The sequence below is a fragment of the Lissotriton helveticus genome, chromosome 12 (assembly GCF_964261635.1).
Source record: "Lissotriton helveticus chromosome 12, aLisHel1.1, whole genome shotgun sequence".
In the NCBI taxonomy this organism is placed as follows: Eukaryota; Metazoa; Chordata; class Amphibia; order Caudata; family Salamandridae; genus Lissotriton; species Lissotriton helveticus.
This window is the reverse complement of record NC_136073.1, coordinates 738,350,836-738,369,271: the sequence shown is the minus strand read 5'-3', so window position 1 is coordinate 738,369,271 and position 18,436 is coordinate 738,350,836. Positions and strand designations below refer to the sequence as shown.

The following is an 18,436-nucleotide window of genomic DNA, read 5'->3' as shown; positions in this document are numbered from 1 at the left end:
TTTCTGTAGGTCTGACTCAGGAGAACCCGAGGTCTCTGGGTGTTGATCCCCTGGCACCGCTGGGTTACCGGTTCTGTGCCGGTTCTTAAAAACCCAGTACCTCAGACCCCTCCCTCTCGATGACCAGACAAGTCAACGCAGTCTCCTCATCGTGCTTCAACACCCTGCGTATGCTTCGCAAGATCTTCCGCTGGATCCCGACCGAGACCAGGAAGACTGTCATCCAGGCACTCGTCACCAGCCGACTGGACTACGGAAACGCCCTCTACGCCGGAACCACAGCCAAGCTACAGAAAAGACTCCAGCGCATCCAGAACGCCTCCGCTCGACTCATCCTGGATGTCCCCCGACGCAGCCACATCTCCAGCCACCTGAGCAACCTGCACTGGCTCCCCGTCGACAAGAGGATCACGTTCCGGCTCCTCACCCACGCACACAAGTCTCTCCACGACCTGGGCCCCAAGTACCTCAACGACCGCCTGACCTTCTACACGCCCACCCGCCAGCTACGGTCCACCAGCCTCGCCCTCGCAGCCGTACCACGCATCCGAAGAGCGACCGCCGGAGGAAGATCCTTCTCTTACCTGGCTGCCAAGACTTGGAACTCTCTCCCCATCCACCTTCGGCTGACCCAGGACCATCTCGCCTTCAGGAAACAACTCAAGACCTGGCTGTTCGAGCAGTAGCATACCCCTCCCCCCAAGCGCCTTGAGACCCTCCCGGGTGAGTAGTGCGCTATACAAATGGCATGATTGATTGATTGATTGATTGTGCGTGCCAGGGTTACCAGTGCCATTTCCACAGTACCAACAGGGCCAAGTGGGGAAGTATTAACATTGCTCATCAGAGGTAGGGTTTCTACAACCTATTATATTAAGGCCCGAAAAGTCCTCAGACCAGCACATCACTGCATGTTTGCCTCGTATGACCCTTGATACCGGTGTCCTTCGGATCGATGAACTCCAGTATCAGTGCACACTTACCAGTAGAGTCTTTTCAAAGTATGTGAGGATATCTGTCCCCACCGATTATCTGGCTTCTTCCAGTACACATTATATCCATCATTGCAAGTTCCACAATACCCACCACAGTCCTTAAGCCTGCCCAAATCCCAGAAGTGTCTTGTAAAATGTGACAAACTGGGATGTCTGTTGCAAATCGACTGCCTTTCTGAAGTAGATACTCACAATGTTCCTCCCCATTCTTTCAACTAGGGAAGGATTCTGCAAGTTAAAAATTACCATATTTTTCAGTAGAAGACCTAGTTATTTATTTGATATCAGAAGGAAGGAATGAAAGGACAAAAAAAATCTATGAAAAACGTCCCAGTTTTATTGACGTGGCTGAGAGCTGCATTCACGCTTAGAATCCTATTAAAAATGGCGTGGGCTGTCCTAAAGTAAACATGACATAAAAAAACACCAGTCTTATGAATCAGAAAGTAACAGACTGTACGATCTGCAGGACCCAGACAATAAGCAGGTCTTTTCCTTAGGAATGTCAATGTGCAGGTGCTTCTTGGCAGCACAAATACACCGAGCCGATAGTAAGGTCTGTCCATCTGTATTCTGCAGCTCCTCACTGTGGCATCGGCCCCCTCATTGGGACTACTAGTCGTTGTACTGGGCGTGGAGGTGGGATGGGGCCTCCCCGGTAACCATATGGTGGTGGCCGTGGTGGTCCATTGAAGGCATGTGGTGGCATTAGCGGGGGTGGGCCACGCATTCCATGTGGCGGCATACCAGGGTGTCCTAGAACGAAAAATTAAAAGACACCTTGGTAAGGAACTTCTTCGTACAAGCCAGATAAAACTGACAGAAAACAATAGCATTAGCTACAAACTCAGATGGGAAAAAATGTAAATAAAGAAATAAACCAAGCATTGGAAAATCCAGTAGATCTTGCCTTACCCCACCTTTGACCTTTACCAATGAAGATGCTTGCCTGAGTGTGCCTGGGGTTGAAATTATTATATATTTTTTTTTAGACAAGCAAAAGTTTTACGGGTTTTGGTAAGCGAAGGACAAGCTTGGAAAGGGAGGGGCCGTATATGGTAAAGCAACATGAACTGCGTAAGGGATTTGAAGGGTAAGCTGCAAAGAGGGAGAAAATCAAAAAAGCAGACTCGCATGAATAATGAAATAAAAAGAAAACAAGCATTGGAAATGGAATCGGTCTCACATTAGTTGGAGCTATAGGCATATTAAGAATGCCATTTTCTTACCTATTCAATAGATATGACCTTCTTACCTTAATACAATAAAGAAGTTTGTTTTGTTTAAGTAGTATACTTGCAATGGTGACTAGCGCTAGAAGTGAAAATCGCAGTTCCGACTCTACATCAAAACAAGCAATGTTTTGTCAAGGTGTAGTACCACAAGCTGTCACTAGGTGTACCTTGAGATCTCTTTTTGCCACATATGGCACTGCACCCTGCAACATGGCTAGGCACAGGATATGGCGCAGTGGTGAGAGCTGCCAACCGGTGAGCCAGGTATCAGTGTTTGAGACTGCTGTCAGGCTCAACAGCCTGTGATAAGGGGCTGATGAGCAGTGCTATGGGAGGGGGGAGACATGGGGTGATTAAGGGATATGAAGTAACCAAAGCAGTGTTGTGGGAAGAGTGAAGGGGGAAGCACTGGGAACTAAAGCAAAGGCAAGCAAATGATAGGAGCTAAGTTTTACTGCTAAAGTAAACAGAACAGTTAAGGAGCAAAGAGGCAGGACAAAAAAAAAGAAATACAAAAAGAGTTCTCTTCAAGTATAAATAACCAGAACACATGTAAGAGGGACAGTCCTCATGGAAGGATACAAAATACCAAAAGGAGGGACTACTAAGTGTATTCACTCAAAAAAAGCCAGCATTTCTAAAGGACAGCAACAGGAACCAATGAAAAAGATGGACGTTTTTTAAAGCCCATATCCTAAATACAGGATGTCTCGAAGAGACAGCGCAAGCGCCGCCTAGGCAAGACCTAAAAAGTAATTCCAAGTAAGCAATGGAAGATAGTGTATTAGACAGTGGGTTTCTAATAATAAACAAAAGCACAGACTCACCAACTTTATACAAACTCAGACCAAAGCACATCAGAACTTCTCTACGATAACAATAAACCAGGAGCAATGTCCTTTTATTTCTGTAAGAAAACTAGGCAAAAGTATAATGTACATCTGCTGTCTATCACAAACAGCACAAAACTAAACCCAAGCGCAGACATACCATATCGCCAACTCCAGCTAAATGTAAATCCAAACAGGCATTCTTTACAAATCAAAACCAATTTAAGACCCAGCATCTCTGCAGACCAAAGCCAAAAAAAAAAACTATCTTTGACACAAAGATCAAATCAAAGCAGAAAACTACAATCTCTCAAGTAACTCTCTATCACACCAGACAAGATAGCAATAAGAAGACCCCAATCATCCAACCCGCCCCTCGAGGCCAAAGATAAAAATTCCCAATCCTATTTACATTCTTATCAAACCAAGGTAGAAACCCACCATCACTACAACTGTAGACAAAAGCTACCAGAACTCCACTATACCTGTATCACCCAAACAAAACTAAGGTAGACAACCCTGGGGCACCATCCCAAAAACCAAAGCCGCCTAGAAATTCACTAATCTCTCCCCCACCCACCCCCAGACCACCGACATCAAAGCAAAGCAGAAATTCACCGTCTCTGCAGCAGCATCAGACCAAATCTAATCCGATATACATGAATCCTGTGACACCCTAAGCAAGGCATAAACCCAACATCTCTTGGACCAACCGAAAACCACACAGTCAATGAAAAATACATAGTCCCACCAATATCCATATCGAACATATGTAGAAACTCCTAGTCTCAGTAAGATCCCCCAGATCGAAAAAAGGCAGAAATCCACTACCTGCACCAAAACCACCAAATAAAGTGGAAGGAAGAAATCATTAGCTCTACGACGCTCCCAAACAGATCCTGGGATTTAATCTCAATCTCTCCCAGCAGGGAAATCAGCAGTTGAAGTCTGTTTTAGCAGTAATGTGGCATGATTCAAAGTTCGCAATAATGTTTGTGCCTCAGTACGATCTTTGCTAAAAATTATATTAGTACTGGTAACAATGATTAAACATAAGACTTCCAAAAGTAGTGATCTGACCAGTAAGAGTAAAAGTAATACTAAAGTAGTTACAGAAACACTATTGGAGTCCTGACAACAGAAACTCTGTAGCCCAGGTCAGATACTAAAACTGAGAGCACTACAGCGTCCATACCTCTGCTGGTGGAAACACTACAGTGGAAACAGAAAATACCTGGCCACAAAGCTCAAATACCACTAACATAAGGTCTGTGATAACAGTGCTGTCACTTGATGGGTTGCTTGTATGTTGCAGTTTTGACTACCATGTTCCGTTACAGATACAGCGGTTTCGTGTTATATAACAGTTTGATCCAGATAATCCTGCATGCTTATGCGAACCAGCACCAATTTCTCACCACCCAGTGCAATTGCTCTCTAAAACCTCGGAGGTCAGTATCACAGTATTATATTGTGCTTAACAGTGACATCAGCACCCAGAGTTTCTGATTCTCCAGGGTGGACAATGTCTTCAGTGGGAATGAATGCCAGTTGGAGAATCCTAAAGAACTTATAGAGGATTCAACTAAACATCTCTGCAGTCAGAGGCTTACTGCCTCACATCCACAGACCACTACACACCTCCATAGACCCCACAATATGTTGCAGATATGTCACAACGCACAAGACAAAGCAGTCACAATATCAACATGGCAACTGAACCCTAGATACCCTGGGCTGCTACCCAACACCACCAAGAGTTTGCATTGGAGGAAAACCAATACAAATCTTAGGTGTAAAGCATTAGGACCACATCACTTCAGTGAAGGCGGTTAATGATTGTTGCCAATAAAGACTGCTCTCAAGATACTTTCTGTACTCCAAAAGCCGTATTTGGGCCCCACACCTCACTAAGGTATTACATTGTTGAAGTCGACCAAGGTACCAAGATCAGACTTCCAAAACCTGCTCCCACCTTTCCAAGAAACTTGCTTCTCATACTGACAAACAAGTTACTTACCTTGAGTAACCATGTATCTGGTAGAGACATAATCTAGCTGCAGATTCCTTAACTTGTGAATTCTCCCCAGCCGTCAGACTGGATCCGGAAAAATAATTATCACACGACAGAGTACACTAAAGAAATAACTCCTTCACTCTAAACCATATACCTGGAGGAAAAGGTAGAATTCCCTCCACCATGTACCAAGACAAAACAAGAATTGGCATAGCCAATAGGTCTCGCATTTGAGACCTTATAAGTGTTTAGTTATCCAGCACAATATCCTTGGTGCAACATCAAGTGTTGCATGGCTAAACACTTAAAGGTCCCAAAGGCGAGACCTATTGGCTATGCCAATGCTTGTTTTTTAATGCTCTCACATTTTCTGTTTGTTATTGATCCACCTCAGATCGCCAACTTAAAAGAAAAAAAACATGCACGCATCATTTGTAGGCACATACTACAAAATGAAGCGGGCAGCCAGGTCAATTTTTTTATATTAAGGCGTGTTGCAAGGCATTTGGGATGCTCTGCAGCAACGCTGAAACCAGAGGCAATATCAATAGATTCCAACGGTGAGACTGGCTTTGCCAATACTGGTTTTCCTTTCTTATTACACCTGGCTCCTAAAATCTACCTCCTGCAATGTTTAAACTGTTTTTTCAAACTGTGACACTTTACTGCCTAACCCGCATTTGGTGGAGCGTGTATGCATCATCCATGCATGCACACCCAAAGATGTACGCGCCTGCGAAAATATGTGGTGCCATTGTTATTTATTTAGCAAATCAAAACGGAATGATTAATTTTTTTAAGTATGCAAGGAGTGTGAAACCGCTTCTTTTAAGGTGGGGAGGAGTAGGGGCAGAGCAATTTGTTTCCTGGCCCTCTCCAAAAATATATATATTTGTAAAAAAAAAAAATCACCACAGGAGGTGGGGGGTAATGAAGTAGGAGGGAATACAACTGAAATAAAGCCGAGCGGAATAGCAGCAAATGAAGGAGAGAGCTACGTGGGGGGAGGAGTGGCAGCATATAAGAGAGAGCAACCTGGGGAGCTAAGGGGAAAATGTCACAAGGGTGAGAGCAGCATAGAGTTCGAGGCCTGGGGAGGAGCATAGAAGAGCATTACAGAGTGTGAGGAGCAGGGAGAGAAGCACATGAGCAGGAAAACACATGCACTCTCTCCCGAGTGCTTAACCGAATAGAAAACAGTATCTTCCTAAAAGTGAGCAGCACAGGGCTAGAAATCAGCCAATCAAAAGGATTCTAAAGAAGCTGTGCCTTAGAGGAGGGACAAACAGAAGGTTGAAAAGACGGGACAATGAAAGCCAACAAATAAGAAGCAAGCAACTAAAAGTGACAATAAAGCAACTAATGGCAAGAATTGGACGGGCTCTAAGCCCCACTGTAAGTTCAAAAGAGGTCTTCAACAACCAGAAAGTTTATGCTGTGTGACGAAAATGAATCGCTCAACTCTCTCTCTTTCACAAGCAACCAGGAGACTGCGTGCAAGCCATGCTCCACTGAAAACCATTGACTCAATGCCATAGGAAGGCTACAGAAAAGTACATAATGCATGAAACTTCCCATAAGAACATTGGCCAGGAGCCTATTTGCTGGGCACTTTCTGGTATAAGTTCACAGCACATTTCAGAGACACAGGAGGCTGTTACTTCCCTAGCCCTGCAGGCACAAAGGTTGGTGACACCACATTAATTATGCACCCATAAAGACTCGTCACATGTCTGCAACTCTGATGCCTGGCATCCTAGTACAACACACGCATCCACTTTATTTACCTTCATTAAGCGGCCATGTTGTTCTGACGTACCACCGTGAGAGCGGCATGTGAGTCAGCGGAACCCATCAGTGGCAGGGCACAGGACAAAAGGCCTTCTTTTAAGAGGTGTCGGAAAGTTGCAGCAGGAAGAGAATTGTTCTTCTTATATAGAGCTAATAATGTTTCAATACTTTTCACAGTAGGGTCACTGGTGTTTGCCTCTAAAAAGTGTGACTCAGCTTGAGAGGTCTTTGAAAAAATGGTTAAACGGGTGCAGAGAACTCTAATAAAGTACCCCAGTTTATACGAGAATAAAGAGTGTGGGTGCGGGTACGGTGGCAAGATTTGAAGGAGGGGGCTGGCTAAATATTCTCCGTCTTAGCCCATAGGCCCATTGAGAAGTTTGCCCGAGCCTGACAACAGCTTTATTTAATGCTGTGATTATTCAGCGTGTTGGTTAATAAAGTGCACCTTGCTGGCTCTTCTGATATTGGAAGTAGAAACAGTTTTAAGTTATTATATGTTATGTTGTTTTACGTTAAGTTAAGGAATGAATAAGATTGCATGGGTTGTACCTTGCATACGTTCTTATGAGAACTACGGGTTCCACGTAAGCTGCGCATGTGTGGCCAGCTGCATGAAAATCAGAAGTTATACTAGTGTAATGTAAAACAAGCATTGGCTGCGCGATCGTAATCGCATGGCAGCTGCGCGCGTGCACTCAAGCTTGAGGTCACCAAAAGCCTGTGGTGGCACTTTCAAAAGCCCCTTACTATATGTCTCGCAGAGCAGCACATGCGCTGGCTCAGCGAAACCTAAAAAGGGGGCGGGGCTTCATATAAAGTCAGGAGACCAGACCAGTGGAACTGGAAGACCTCATCACAACAGGAGTAGAAAGCAAAAAGGGGAAAACACTCCCACGCCAAAGATCATAGAATCAGAAAATAAGTGAACTAAACACCAAGAGCAGACCTCAAGGTCATTTAAAGAGTGGGGAGGATGGGTGGGGGGGGAAATAAGGGACCCCTCCAAAAACAGAGTGGGCTCCAGAGCACAAGACAACATTGCCCGCTAGATTAATCTTAGCAGGCTCATACTTCCCAAGGGGAAAAAAACATGAAAGAGTGCGCTTGTCCAAAAGTGCATACTAGTACCTAGACAACAAGAAGGTACGACTGAGTATTTCCAGAATCACCTAACGGAATATCCAGAAGAAAACTCCCAGATAGATGAGGGAAGCAATCCCCATCGGACGGGCAACCATGGAATATAATATACATATGGAACATAGGTTCATACAAGGACCGCTCAACAGTCACGATGCAAGGAGACCAGATCACACAAAGGCCGTGAGGGAAGGATGGCAGAACACGCAATGGCAGTGAGGCCGGCCAGAAGGAAAACAGGAAAAACCTATGTTATGTTAATAACACCTCTATAGCGCACAGATGCCCCAGCAAAGGGGCGTCCCGGCGCTTCTGGAAGGGAATCCAGACACAACACAACAGAAAAGATGGAGGAGCACACAAAACAGAATCCTAAGAGGAATGGGGGAACAAATACGTTTTGATGGCTCTCCTGAATGCAGCTCATCAATTTCGCGGATGTGGGACGGTAGAGAATTCCATAGCTTCGCAGCCAGGACTCGGAAGGAACGTCCTCCCGCTCTACACAATCTAAACCGCGGCACCACAGCCAAATTGTGGCCCATGGATCTAAGAGGGCGCGAAGAAGCGTAAGGCTTCAAAAGATTGTCAAGAATCGGGGAGAGGCCATCCTGAGGATCTTGAACGACAGGCACAGTGTCTTAAAATGGATCCTCTGTGCCACAGGCAGCCAATGTAGAGAGCGGATGGTACTCTCAGCAGAGCAGAACCTCGGTAGTCCCACCAGGGCTCTGGCTGCAGCGTTCTGGATACGTTGCATCCGCGCGATTTTAGCCTGGTTGGCACCCAGCAATAATGAGCTGGCATAATCAAGCCGTGATAGTATAGATGCTTGAATGACCAGCTGCCTGGTTGAGACATCAAAGAACCTCAGGATAGGTTTCAGCCCTCATAAGATGCCGAAGCAAGTGGCCGCTACTTTTTTCGTATGGCCACAAAAGTTGAGGGCAGGATCAAGCCAAACCCCCAGGTTCTTTACCTCTGTCACTGGGGTAGGAGTTACACCCAGCTCAGGGGGCCACCACTTATCATCCCAAAGATCCGCTCGCTTACCCACTATCATGACCTCCGTTTTTTTGGCATTAAGCTGGAGACAGTTCGTATTCATCCAACTGGCCACTGCCAGGAGTCCTTCCCGAAATCTGGGGGCATCATGGTCGGAGTCCCCACTCAGGGTAACCGCCAGCTGCGTGTCGTCAGCATAAGAGGCCATGGTCAGATCCCAACGCTTGACGACATCAGCCAGCGGCCTCACATAAAGATTGAATAATGTGGGGCTCAATGACGAACCCTGAGGCACACCCAGATCCAGGGGATAGAGTTTGGACTCAAACGGTGGAGTGGCAACCTTGAAGGTCCGATCAGATAGGAAGGAGCGGAACCAATCGAGAGCAATGCCCTCAACTCCTGCCTCTCGTAGACGTTGAAGTAGAATTTTGTGCGAAACCGTGTCAAACGCGGCACTTAGGTCGAGAAGTATCGGTGCCGCAGTCTGACCGGAGTCGAGCACAGAACGAAGATGTTCCGTCATAGAGAGCAGGGCAGTTTCCGTGCTGTGACCCGCACGGAACCCATTTTGGGAGGGATCCAGAATACATTCTCTCGCAAGATGTTTAGTCAGCACGTCATTTGCATGGGCTTCCGCAATTTTCACGGCCCAAGGAAGGAGAGAGATAGGGCGATAACTCTCAAGTTTAAGGGAGTCCAGGGTGGCCTTTATGAGTATGGGTGTTACAACGGCTTGTTTCCACTTTCTCGGGACAATGCCTGAAGTGAGGGAGAGATTGCGGAGTTGGCATACTGGAGGGAGGCAGGCAGCAGCAGATTCTCTACAATCGAATGCCAACCAGACCGACCCTGCGGCGCATCCGCAACGTTGAGGACGGTCAATACCTGGGGTATGCCGTATATTTCCCAGCATCAGGGTTACTTAAGCCCCTGGCTTGCGGAGGCCTGTACCACCAGATGCACAAGGTGACACTCTCAAATTCCAAGCTTAGGGACAATAAGTCTCCATGAAACTCGCCAATCCTACTTCTAGCCAGGAGAGGTGGCGTAGAGCAACACAGACATGCACAACCAAATTGGCAAGGTGGAAACAGTCAACAGGGGGTAAAACGATGTACCGGAGGTAATACATAAAAAACCTCAGCAAGAAAACATGTCACCATTTTAACAATTGAAGGATAGAAGGAGACCACTCCAAAGAAGTGTAGAGTAAAAACTGCATACCATTGATATGTGATAGAACCCCCCAAGGGGAGATAAGAGGCAGCCAAAGGAACTGAACCAGGGAACAAGGTTTCCAACGCAATAACAGGACAGGATAACAAATCCTGAGCCCCAGCCCAGGAACAGAAAGAAGGGCAATACGCCAGAGTGGCCAATATCACACAATGCTAAAGGGAATCGCATGATAAAAGATTCACATAACAGTCGCAGCCAAGAAACCCCACCAGGCAGTAGAGTAAGGCCAGGGTCTCAAGACAGGAGGTTAGCCAGCAACACCAGAGATCAGGGTAAAGACACTGATATGGTGACCAACGCCATAAAACGTACATCCTGCGCTACAAGATCAAGGTAAAAAAATGGGAGGGAGGCAAGCTAAGGGTCTTTCCCAACCTGACTAGTCCGATGTAAAAATGTAAAATGTAAATGTCGGAATTTGTAAAGCGCACAGCTACCTCCACCGGAGGTGTCCCGGCGCTGCCTAGGTAAGGCTGCATCTGCTTTGTCTAGAAAAAAGATGAACACCCATCAAATGGCATGACAAGCAAAGCTGTCTGGACAGCTTCTGAAAATCCAGACGCCCGAAACCTGGCATACCGGTGCAATGCCACAGCCGACACTATGGCTCGACCAATGGAATCGATTAAGTCCATCCCACACCTCATGAGCAGTTTGATCGCCTGGTGACCATCGAAAATCAACTGGGTCAGCTTGTCCTTGTTAGCCTCTGGAAACCATGGTAAAAGTTGTGCCAAGGAGGCCCACAAGGTATGGAGAAAGCGCCAGAGGACGCAAATCATGTTGGTGGAGCGTAGTGCGGCACTAGAGGTGGAAAAAACGGGTTTCCTGCTAGACTTTTTTTTCCTGGATTCTTTGGCAATGGGGTAATTGGGTAATGGGGAAGGTTCTCTATCTCAGGGGACGCCATAATGGCCTGGACCATGAATCGGTGGTGGGTTGGCTGTCAGATAAGGTAAGCAGAGTCCCCCGGGGCAGGAAGTATTTGTGGGCAATAGCCGGGTCCATTGGTACACCTGACTCAGGTCTTGCCCCTGCCCCCAATAAAATATCACAGTGCCTCACAAAAGTGGAGTACTGGTTCAACCCCCGACTGGCCGGGATGAAGGACCTCAATAAGAGGGTCCGTAGCCTTATCTACTGTAGGTAGAGTGAGATGTGAGACATCAGCCAGTCTTTTCAAAACTTCTGCCAAAGAAGAACTGGCTTCTGAAGCGAGGCCTGGAGGTGATAAAAGAGAGGAAGCAGGGAATGAATCTAGCCCGCTCACTTCACCCAGCTCAGCAATCCAGCTGTCCAACATTGTAGGAGCCACAAGCATTGGCTACTCCAAGGGGGCTATCCCCTCAAGTTCTTCCCACAACTGGTTCTGTGAAATCTCCAAAGAAACCATTGATGCCCAAAACAGCGCATGGGAAGGGGGAAAGCGTTGGGCGACGTCGGCATAGATGCAAGGAGCCGAGGCGAAGCCGACCCTTCAAAGCACACAGCTGTGTCGTGCACGGACTATGGCTCGAAGCCTTCCGGTGCTGTGGAAACCGGCGTTGCGTCAGAGTCGACCGACGTCACTAGTGGGGGTCCTGTAGGACAGTGCACAGACGCCTGTGTCCAAGACTGAAACCACCACCGAAGGAAAACCCATCAGCCATAATACAGTTACTGCACCTACGACCTCATTGGGGACCGCAGGTGCTCCAGAGGGCCCCAATGACAAGGGGGAGAGCCTTGTAGTACTCCTGCATCTTGTTCCAGGTTGCCCCGGCTCCATGAAAAGGGGAAAAGCACGGGAGCGATGCCGGAGAGGAGGTTGAAGAGTCTGCACGATCGGCCCAGTGAGTCAAAGGAGCCACAGCGGTCCGGGACTTCGATCTCTTACAACACGGCATACTGTGAGAGGTAGCAGGAGACTGGGGCCACTGCCGTTGACCAGGGGAAGAAGAGCGGCGCTCACGGGAACGACACCTTGATCGGAAGGATGACAGACGCTGCGCGGAGCTGGAGGTCCGCGACAACCGCGCTGTCAGAAGTTTCATGCGCCGCTCCTGCAGAGCCTTTGGCTTCAACCGCAGGCAGGCATCACTAATCAGCGCCGTGGTACTTCCTCAAGAACAAAAAATGTGGATAGTTGCACAGCTATGAATTAATTCACTGAAGTTAATATATATCAATTGGTGAGTTCAACAGTTCATGAGGTTTGCTGCCCGGGAGGCGTCTCTTGTCAAGGACGTCGAATAAACATAAAAAAGTGCTTCCAATAGACATTGGAAGCATCCCCTGGCACTCCACTCTTTAGTAATTCAAATCAATTCAAAATAAAGTTCATACAAGGCTTTGTATTCAGAAGATTCTTATTTTATATTCATAAGTTCAATTTATAGACCATTGTTCATTCATTTCTAAAGTTCATTGAATAAGGTCAAAACAACACGTTTTCAAGTCCTCAAGAACCACATACAGGGGAGGAGCCAAGATGGCGATCGGAACAGTCGCATAAACGCCTCGCTCCGAGATCCCTTCCTCCCCGCCGCCTATCCTGTCTTTAATCCTGATCGGGGTGTTCCGAATTTGGTTACCTGGGAAGAGCCTTCACTTACCGTCTTTTTCCGGGGCTCTGGCGTGCAGTGGTTTCTGCGTTCTGCCCTTGTAACCTTGCTGGCCTTCCCGGCCCTGACGCCGGGGCCTCGAGTGCTGTGTCTGCCCGGAGGTGTTCGGAGTGCCGGCGGCCCGGAACCGCTGAAGAGACCCGATGGTGGGAGCCTGAGAGCCGCGAGCTGGAAGCGCCGGAGCGGACCCACCCCCGATGGTGGGCCACCCCGCATGCCTGATTGCCTGCCGGCCCGAAGAAGAGAAGCCGCGTTGTACGGCACCCCTCGGGTGAGAAGCCCACTCCTGTTGATTGTCCCGCCTGGGATCCGGTGCAGGGCTCCCCCGAGTGTTGTGGGGAGCACGCCCGTTCTTCTGGTGACTCTCCTTTCTCCGCCGAGCGCCATCCGCCGCGGATCGGCTGTGTGTCCTGGGGCCTCCGGCACTCCTGGTGGGCTTGGCGGCGGATGCGACAATGGCGGCGGGCGATATGCACAAGATGGCGGATGGCCCCTCGGAGTGTCTTCCTCCTGGAGACAGGGACGTTGCTGCATTTGCTCTCCCCAGACCTCGTTTGATTCGGGCGGCCCCTACACGGAGTACTGTCTTGTTCGCCCTGGGTGCTCTGCGGATCGACCTGTCCTTGCACTGCCGGGACTTGGAGTTGCGGATCGCCGCCATGGTTGTTCAGCCATTTTGTGACGCGGTGTCGTCTCCCCGAGTTGGTATTGTTGAGACTTCTCCAGCTGCTGTGCTGGGATATCCGGCTGGGTGTTCGATTCCATGGGATCAAGTGGACCCGGTGTTGATGCAGCAGTATTTCCTACATCCTGATTTCTTTGCTTTGTGCTGGACAGCCCGGACTTTGTGCTTGGCCACGTGGATCTTTGGGTTACTTTTGCATTCTGACTGCTGCCGAGTTTTCCTGGCTGCTTTTTGTTCGCCGAGACGGTGTTCCGTGAAGATCCCACTTGCTTTCCCTGACTGGTATGGACCCACTGTATCATGCTGTTTCCTGGCCGTGGCGGGGTCTGGCAGCTCTGCTTTTCATAGAAGTGGACAGGGGTGATCGTGCCTGGGTGCCTGCGGGACTTTTGTTTTGTTAATTGGCATCTCCGTGCCTCATCATTTGGACAGTTCCTGTCTTCATCCTTTAAGTAGGCTTTTCTTAGTATCCTTTTTTGACCTCGACTAGTGATCCGTTATTGCGGGTGGGGTGGTGTTCTGTATTTCGATCGCTGGCTCCCCTCCTCTCTTCTCTCCTCTCCTTCTCTTCCCTCTTTTTCCTCTCCTTTTATCCCTTTCTCTTTTTTCCCTTCGTTATTATTCCCTTTCTCTTTCTTCTATATTTCGGGTGACTCTGGGCGACAGGCACGCTGTTTAGTGGGATAGGCCATAGCCATTACAGTGATGTAGGGTGGGGGGGGTGTTTGTTATTTTAGTTTGTTTTCTTCTATGGTCCCTTTTTTGCTTTCTTTCTAGGGGGTGGGCTATGTCCCTTTGTTCTTTCTCCTTCGTTTCGTAAGTGTCTGCACTTTCTCCTTTTTCGGGGCGGGAGGGCGGTCTATGCGGTGACCCATTTACTTGTTTGCTACGATTTGTCCTTTATTTTTGAACCTTTGATGGGCATTGGATGTATCTGGGTTTTGCTCTACTGTGGTTATTTGATTGCGTAGGGGGCTGCATCCCTCTCGTCCATCCCCCCCTTTTTTTCTGAGTATGTTGCATGACACATGGGTAGATATGGCTTCTGCCTCCTCTATACATCGTAAAATGAAACCTTTCTTATCCTGGCGCTTACTGTGTAACGATTTCATTACTCGTCTATCCTGTATTCATCCTACCGTACACATTGATGTTGTTCCCTTTTGACTCTCCTGATTTTGCGGCCGGCCCTTGTGGTTGTAGGCCTGCGCTTGTACTTATACCTGTTTCTCAATAAAGGTTTTTAAAAAAAGAAAAAAAAAAAAAAAAAAAAAGAAGAACCACATACAGTTAGAATGTGGGTCCATACCCGACATTTGGCAGGCACAGGATCCACAGGACTTAAACCCAGAGGGCATAGGAATTTAGCACACTGTTTCAGATGAGAAAAGATTGTCACAGCAGGCCGAAAAGGTCTATAGATGCGCTACTTCGGATCTGCGTGCATCGTGGACAAAGAAGAAACTGACATCAGCGCGCTGAAGGGACTTATATTGCTTCACTGATGTCATATCCGGAGCAGACGCCGTATGGAGCCATGCAGCATCCCCCCCACCCGGCGTGAGGAGGTACTGCTGAGAAAAATTAGCCAGATCCAGTCTGACGCCTGGGGAGAATTCACAAGTTAAGGAACCTGCAGCTAGATGTCTCTATCAAAACATCCTATGTTCAGAAGAGCATTCACACTTTCTTGGTCGCACACTATATGCATATGTGAGTCTTTGATCGTTCCCTTAACCTCTACACCACTTTTTCCTCTTCGACCTCTCTGAAATAATTTCTGATTGAGTGCAAATGTACATAAATGTCACATGCACCGGCTCAACATAGGGTACCGACATTTTAATTCATGGCTCTTTAACATTCAGAAGCTTCCACAATCCCATGCCGCGGAATAACACTGTAGATTGTTTTACAAATACAAAGTGAGACTTGCAAAAGGATGCACAGATGACTTAGCTGACATCAGGAGGTATTCTACGCACTATGTCACAGGAGAATACCATGCCCGATGGTGCCAATGTCCGAATACTCTGTGTTAAGTTTCTTGTTGGGCTAGTCATGTTTCAGCACTACAACTGTACACACCACACTAGAGTAGGATTGTCCATCGGTATCTCCCTCTCAAGCAGCCTTCTCTCCTGACATCAGTTTGCCATCATTGCTATAGGTATAATCTGTCATGAGCACACATTCACTCACTCAAAAAGCCTGCGTCTGTTAAAAAAACAGTAATCTTACCTGCCATGCCTCCAAAAGGATTATCACTTTCAGTAAATTGAGTGCATATTAAGGCCGTGAAGAAGGGGCACACAGCAGAATCTTAGCCGGTGAAGGTGTTTGCCAATGGGCATTAGCGACTTCCCTTTTAACCATTACTCTATCACTTCGTGATGCATGAAGAGAAGAAGTACTCACCCATAGGAGTGCCAAAGTGCGGGCCTCTTGGAGGCATGCCCATCGGAGGTGGTCCAGGATGTGGCATTCCATGTGGAGGGCGAGGCGGCACCTGTGCAGCGGAACCTGGTGGTGCTGGGTGAAGTTGCTGCATCCCCGGAGGGCGATGATGCTGCACCTGCATTGGTGGCATTCCTGAAAAATAGCCAGCACATTTAAAAATCCTGGAGATGCATGTAGAGTAGGATAAGATAACATCATAAAATTTACCAAGTTGACAGTGACTACCATGAGTATCTATTATGCACATTTCGATGACTATTTCAAACACATATGTGATTTTTTAGGTATGGCATTAGCGAAAACCTTTCGATTTTACTGAAATTAAATGTACATTAAACTTGTTTATGAGGGGTTTCAGCCAGCCCTATTCATCCGTTGTTTTGTGTTATGCATATTTCCCCAACACTCACTACAGCATACAGAATGTGAGAGTCAACATCAGCCATTGATCAACTTTACTGTGAATAGACTGCATCCAGTCCTTTCACAAGGAGCACATCAATACGCAAAGTACATCCCTTCAGTTCCATGGAGTACTGTGGCAAAGTGTACTCTTTGAAAAATAAAAAATAGTTTTTGCTTTTAAGCATTTTTTTTTTAAAGATTTAGGAGGGCCCAGGAATTCCCCAACCATAACATTTTGCAACACGCACGACAAGACAAAACAAAAAGAACCACAAGTGGTTCTGTCGAGGAACACAAATTCCTTTGATGCATGTAAGGCAATGGCCAGTAAGATAGTCTAGTAAATGCTTTTAAGACTTTCGAAAAATGGAACACAAAAGCGAGAATTATTTCAATGCTTAATATTTACTAATTCATTTACTGGCTGTAGATTAAAAACAGTTCAAATTTACAAAAAGGTGACATGTAATTAAGGTGAAGTACGTGAACAAGGTGATATCAGTGACCATGTGATATATTACATAAGATGTACAAATAATATACAGAATGAGGGACTTTAAATGAAAGATTTGCCCCTAAACAATTTTTACAAATTCGTCTAGTCCACCTACTTCATTTTTCCATAAGGCTGAATGAGTTAAGGGGCATGAGCGGGGATAACTGTCAACGTTTAGACCCTAAGGTATGCGCAGATATGATGCGTCACAACGGGTCTTCAAGTGCAGTAGGCAGCCAAGGCAAAAGATCGTGTAATTCCGACCTTATATGAGTGGAAGGGAGATAGGCTTGTGTCCAGAAGCATCTATCAGGTGAAATGGCCTGTGATGGTTTGAGTCAAGTGAATCAAAACACATTTATTGTGTTAAAGACCAAAGAAAAAAGAATAACAGAGAAAGTAGCTGATTATTCACAGCGACTCTTGGGGTTGCATAGAATCAAAGGGAGAGCGCCTACCCTAAAATTACATGGACATTACCATGGCTCAAAACAATCACAGGCCCTTTCACCTCTGCTTCGTGATGTGCAGCGGAGTTTTTTCCCTGCTCGCAATCGTGAACAGTAAGTTTGCGAGTGCGAGCTGCCGCTCGGGTAGAATTTCTACCCGAGCTGCAGGAATACCAGCACAAACTGCAGGACGCACTGCACTCCGCCACTCATGGAACTTCACAGAGTTTTTTTTGTAACTCAGCGGAGCAAAACTCCATGAACTATGCCCAGGCCTGGTAAAAATGTCCCAAGGAGCCCCTGTGAAGTACTAATATTGTTAGAACTGTTTACAAAGTGTGTGTTGTGTTTCTTTGGGGAGAGGTTTGTTGGGAAGAGATTTCCTGGACTATTATCACTGAGTTGTATAAAATAGTGCAATTTTCATTGAAATGCACTCGATTTTATTTACATCATTTTGGACACCCCGAAATATTCAGTGAGGATGGGTTTACCAACTGTCTTGCTATTGTCTGATAATAAAAATGTATTATCGAAATGTCCTCCTTGTAGGTACATCTGCTTTTGAAATACAGTATTGTCTAATGTTTTGAAATGTGTGATTTTTTTTTTTTTTTACTCTAGCCTCGCACAGAGCGATCCCTCCCCCAGGCCCATTGGTGCAGCCCTTGGCCACAAACCAGAATGTAACTTTGGCCCCGAGAGAAAGTTTGGGAGTACCCATAATATAGATAATGACAGTAACGTTGGTGGACTTCAATGTCTATCTGTGGTGACAGGAGCCAAGCTCCTGATCCTGCTGCTCTGAGTTAGCCCACGTGCCCTTTCCTCATTTCCTGCTCTGCACAGACAGTCTAAGAGCAAAAAAACTTTTGGGTATCCAAATATCCTCTATGCAATAAGTGAGACAACAAGCAAAATCTCTGGGTTCTCACCCAGATTTAGTGACTCCCAATTTTCAGATTCAGAGTTCCTAACAAAACACAAGAATATTGACAAGTTCCAGAGATGAAAGTGGTGTGCCAACCAAAGAGAATTAAGATAGTATTTGGAAGCACAACTCTAATTTTAAGTCAATTA

General features: G+C 46.8%; 1 protein-coding gene across 1 annotated transcript in view; it reads right to left on the bottom strand.

The window, feature by feature from the left end:
- Positions 1-1,310: 1,310 nt before the first annotated feature.
- SF3B4 (splicing factor 3b subunit 4) overlaps positions 1,311-18,436 on the bottom strand; it is a 56,818-nt gene continuing 39,692 nt past the window's right edge. Inside the window, exons 5-6 of the mRNA XM_078669044.1 lie at positions 15,965-16,138; positions 1,311-1,751 (exon numbers count right to left, since the gene is read on the bottom strand). Coding sequence (XP_078525170.1) covers positions 1,579-1,751; positions 15,965-16,138 — 347 coding nt within the window. The 3' untranslated portion in view covers positions 1,311-1,578. The remainder of the gene's footprint in view (positions 1,752-15,964; positions 16,139-18,436) is intronic.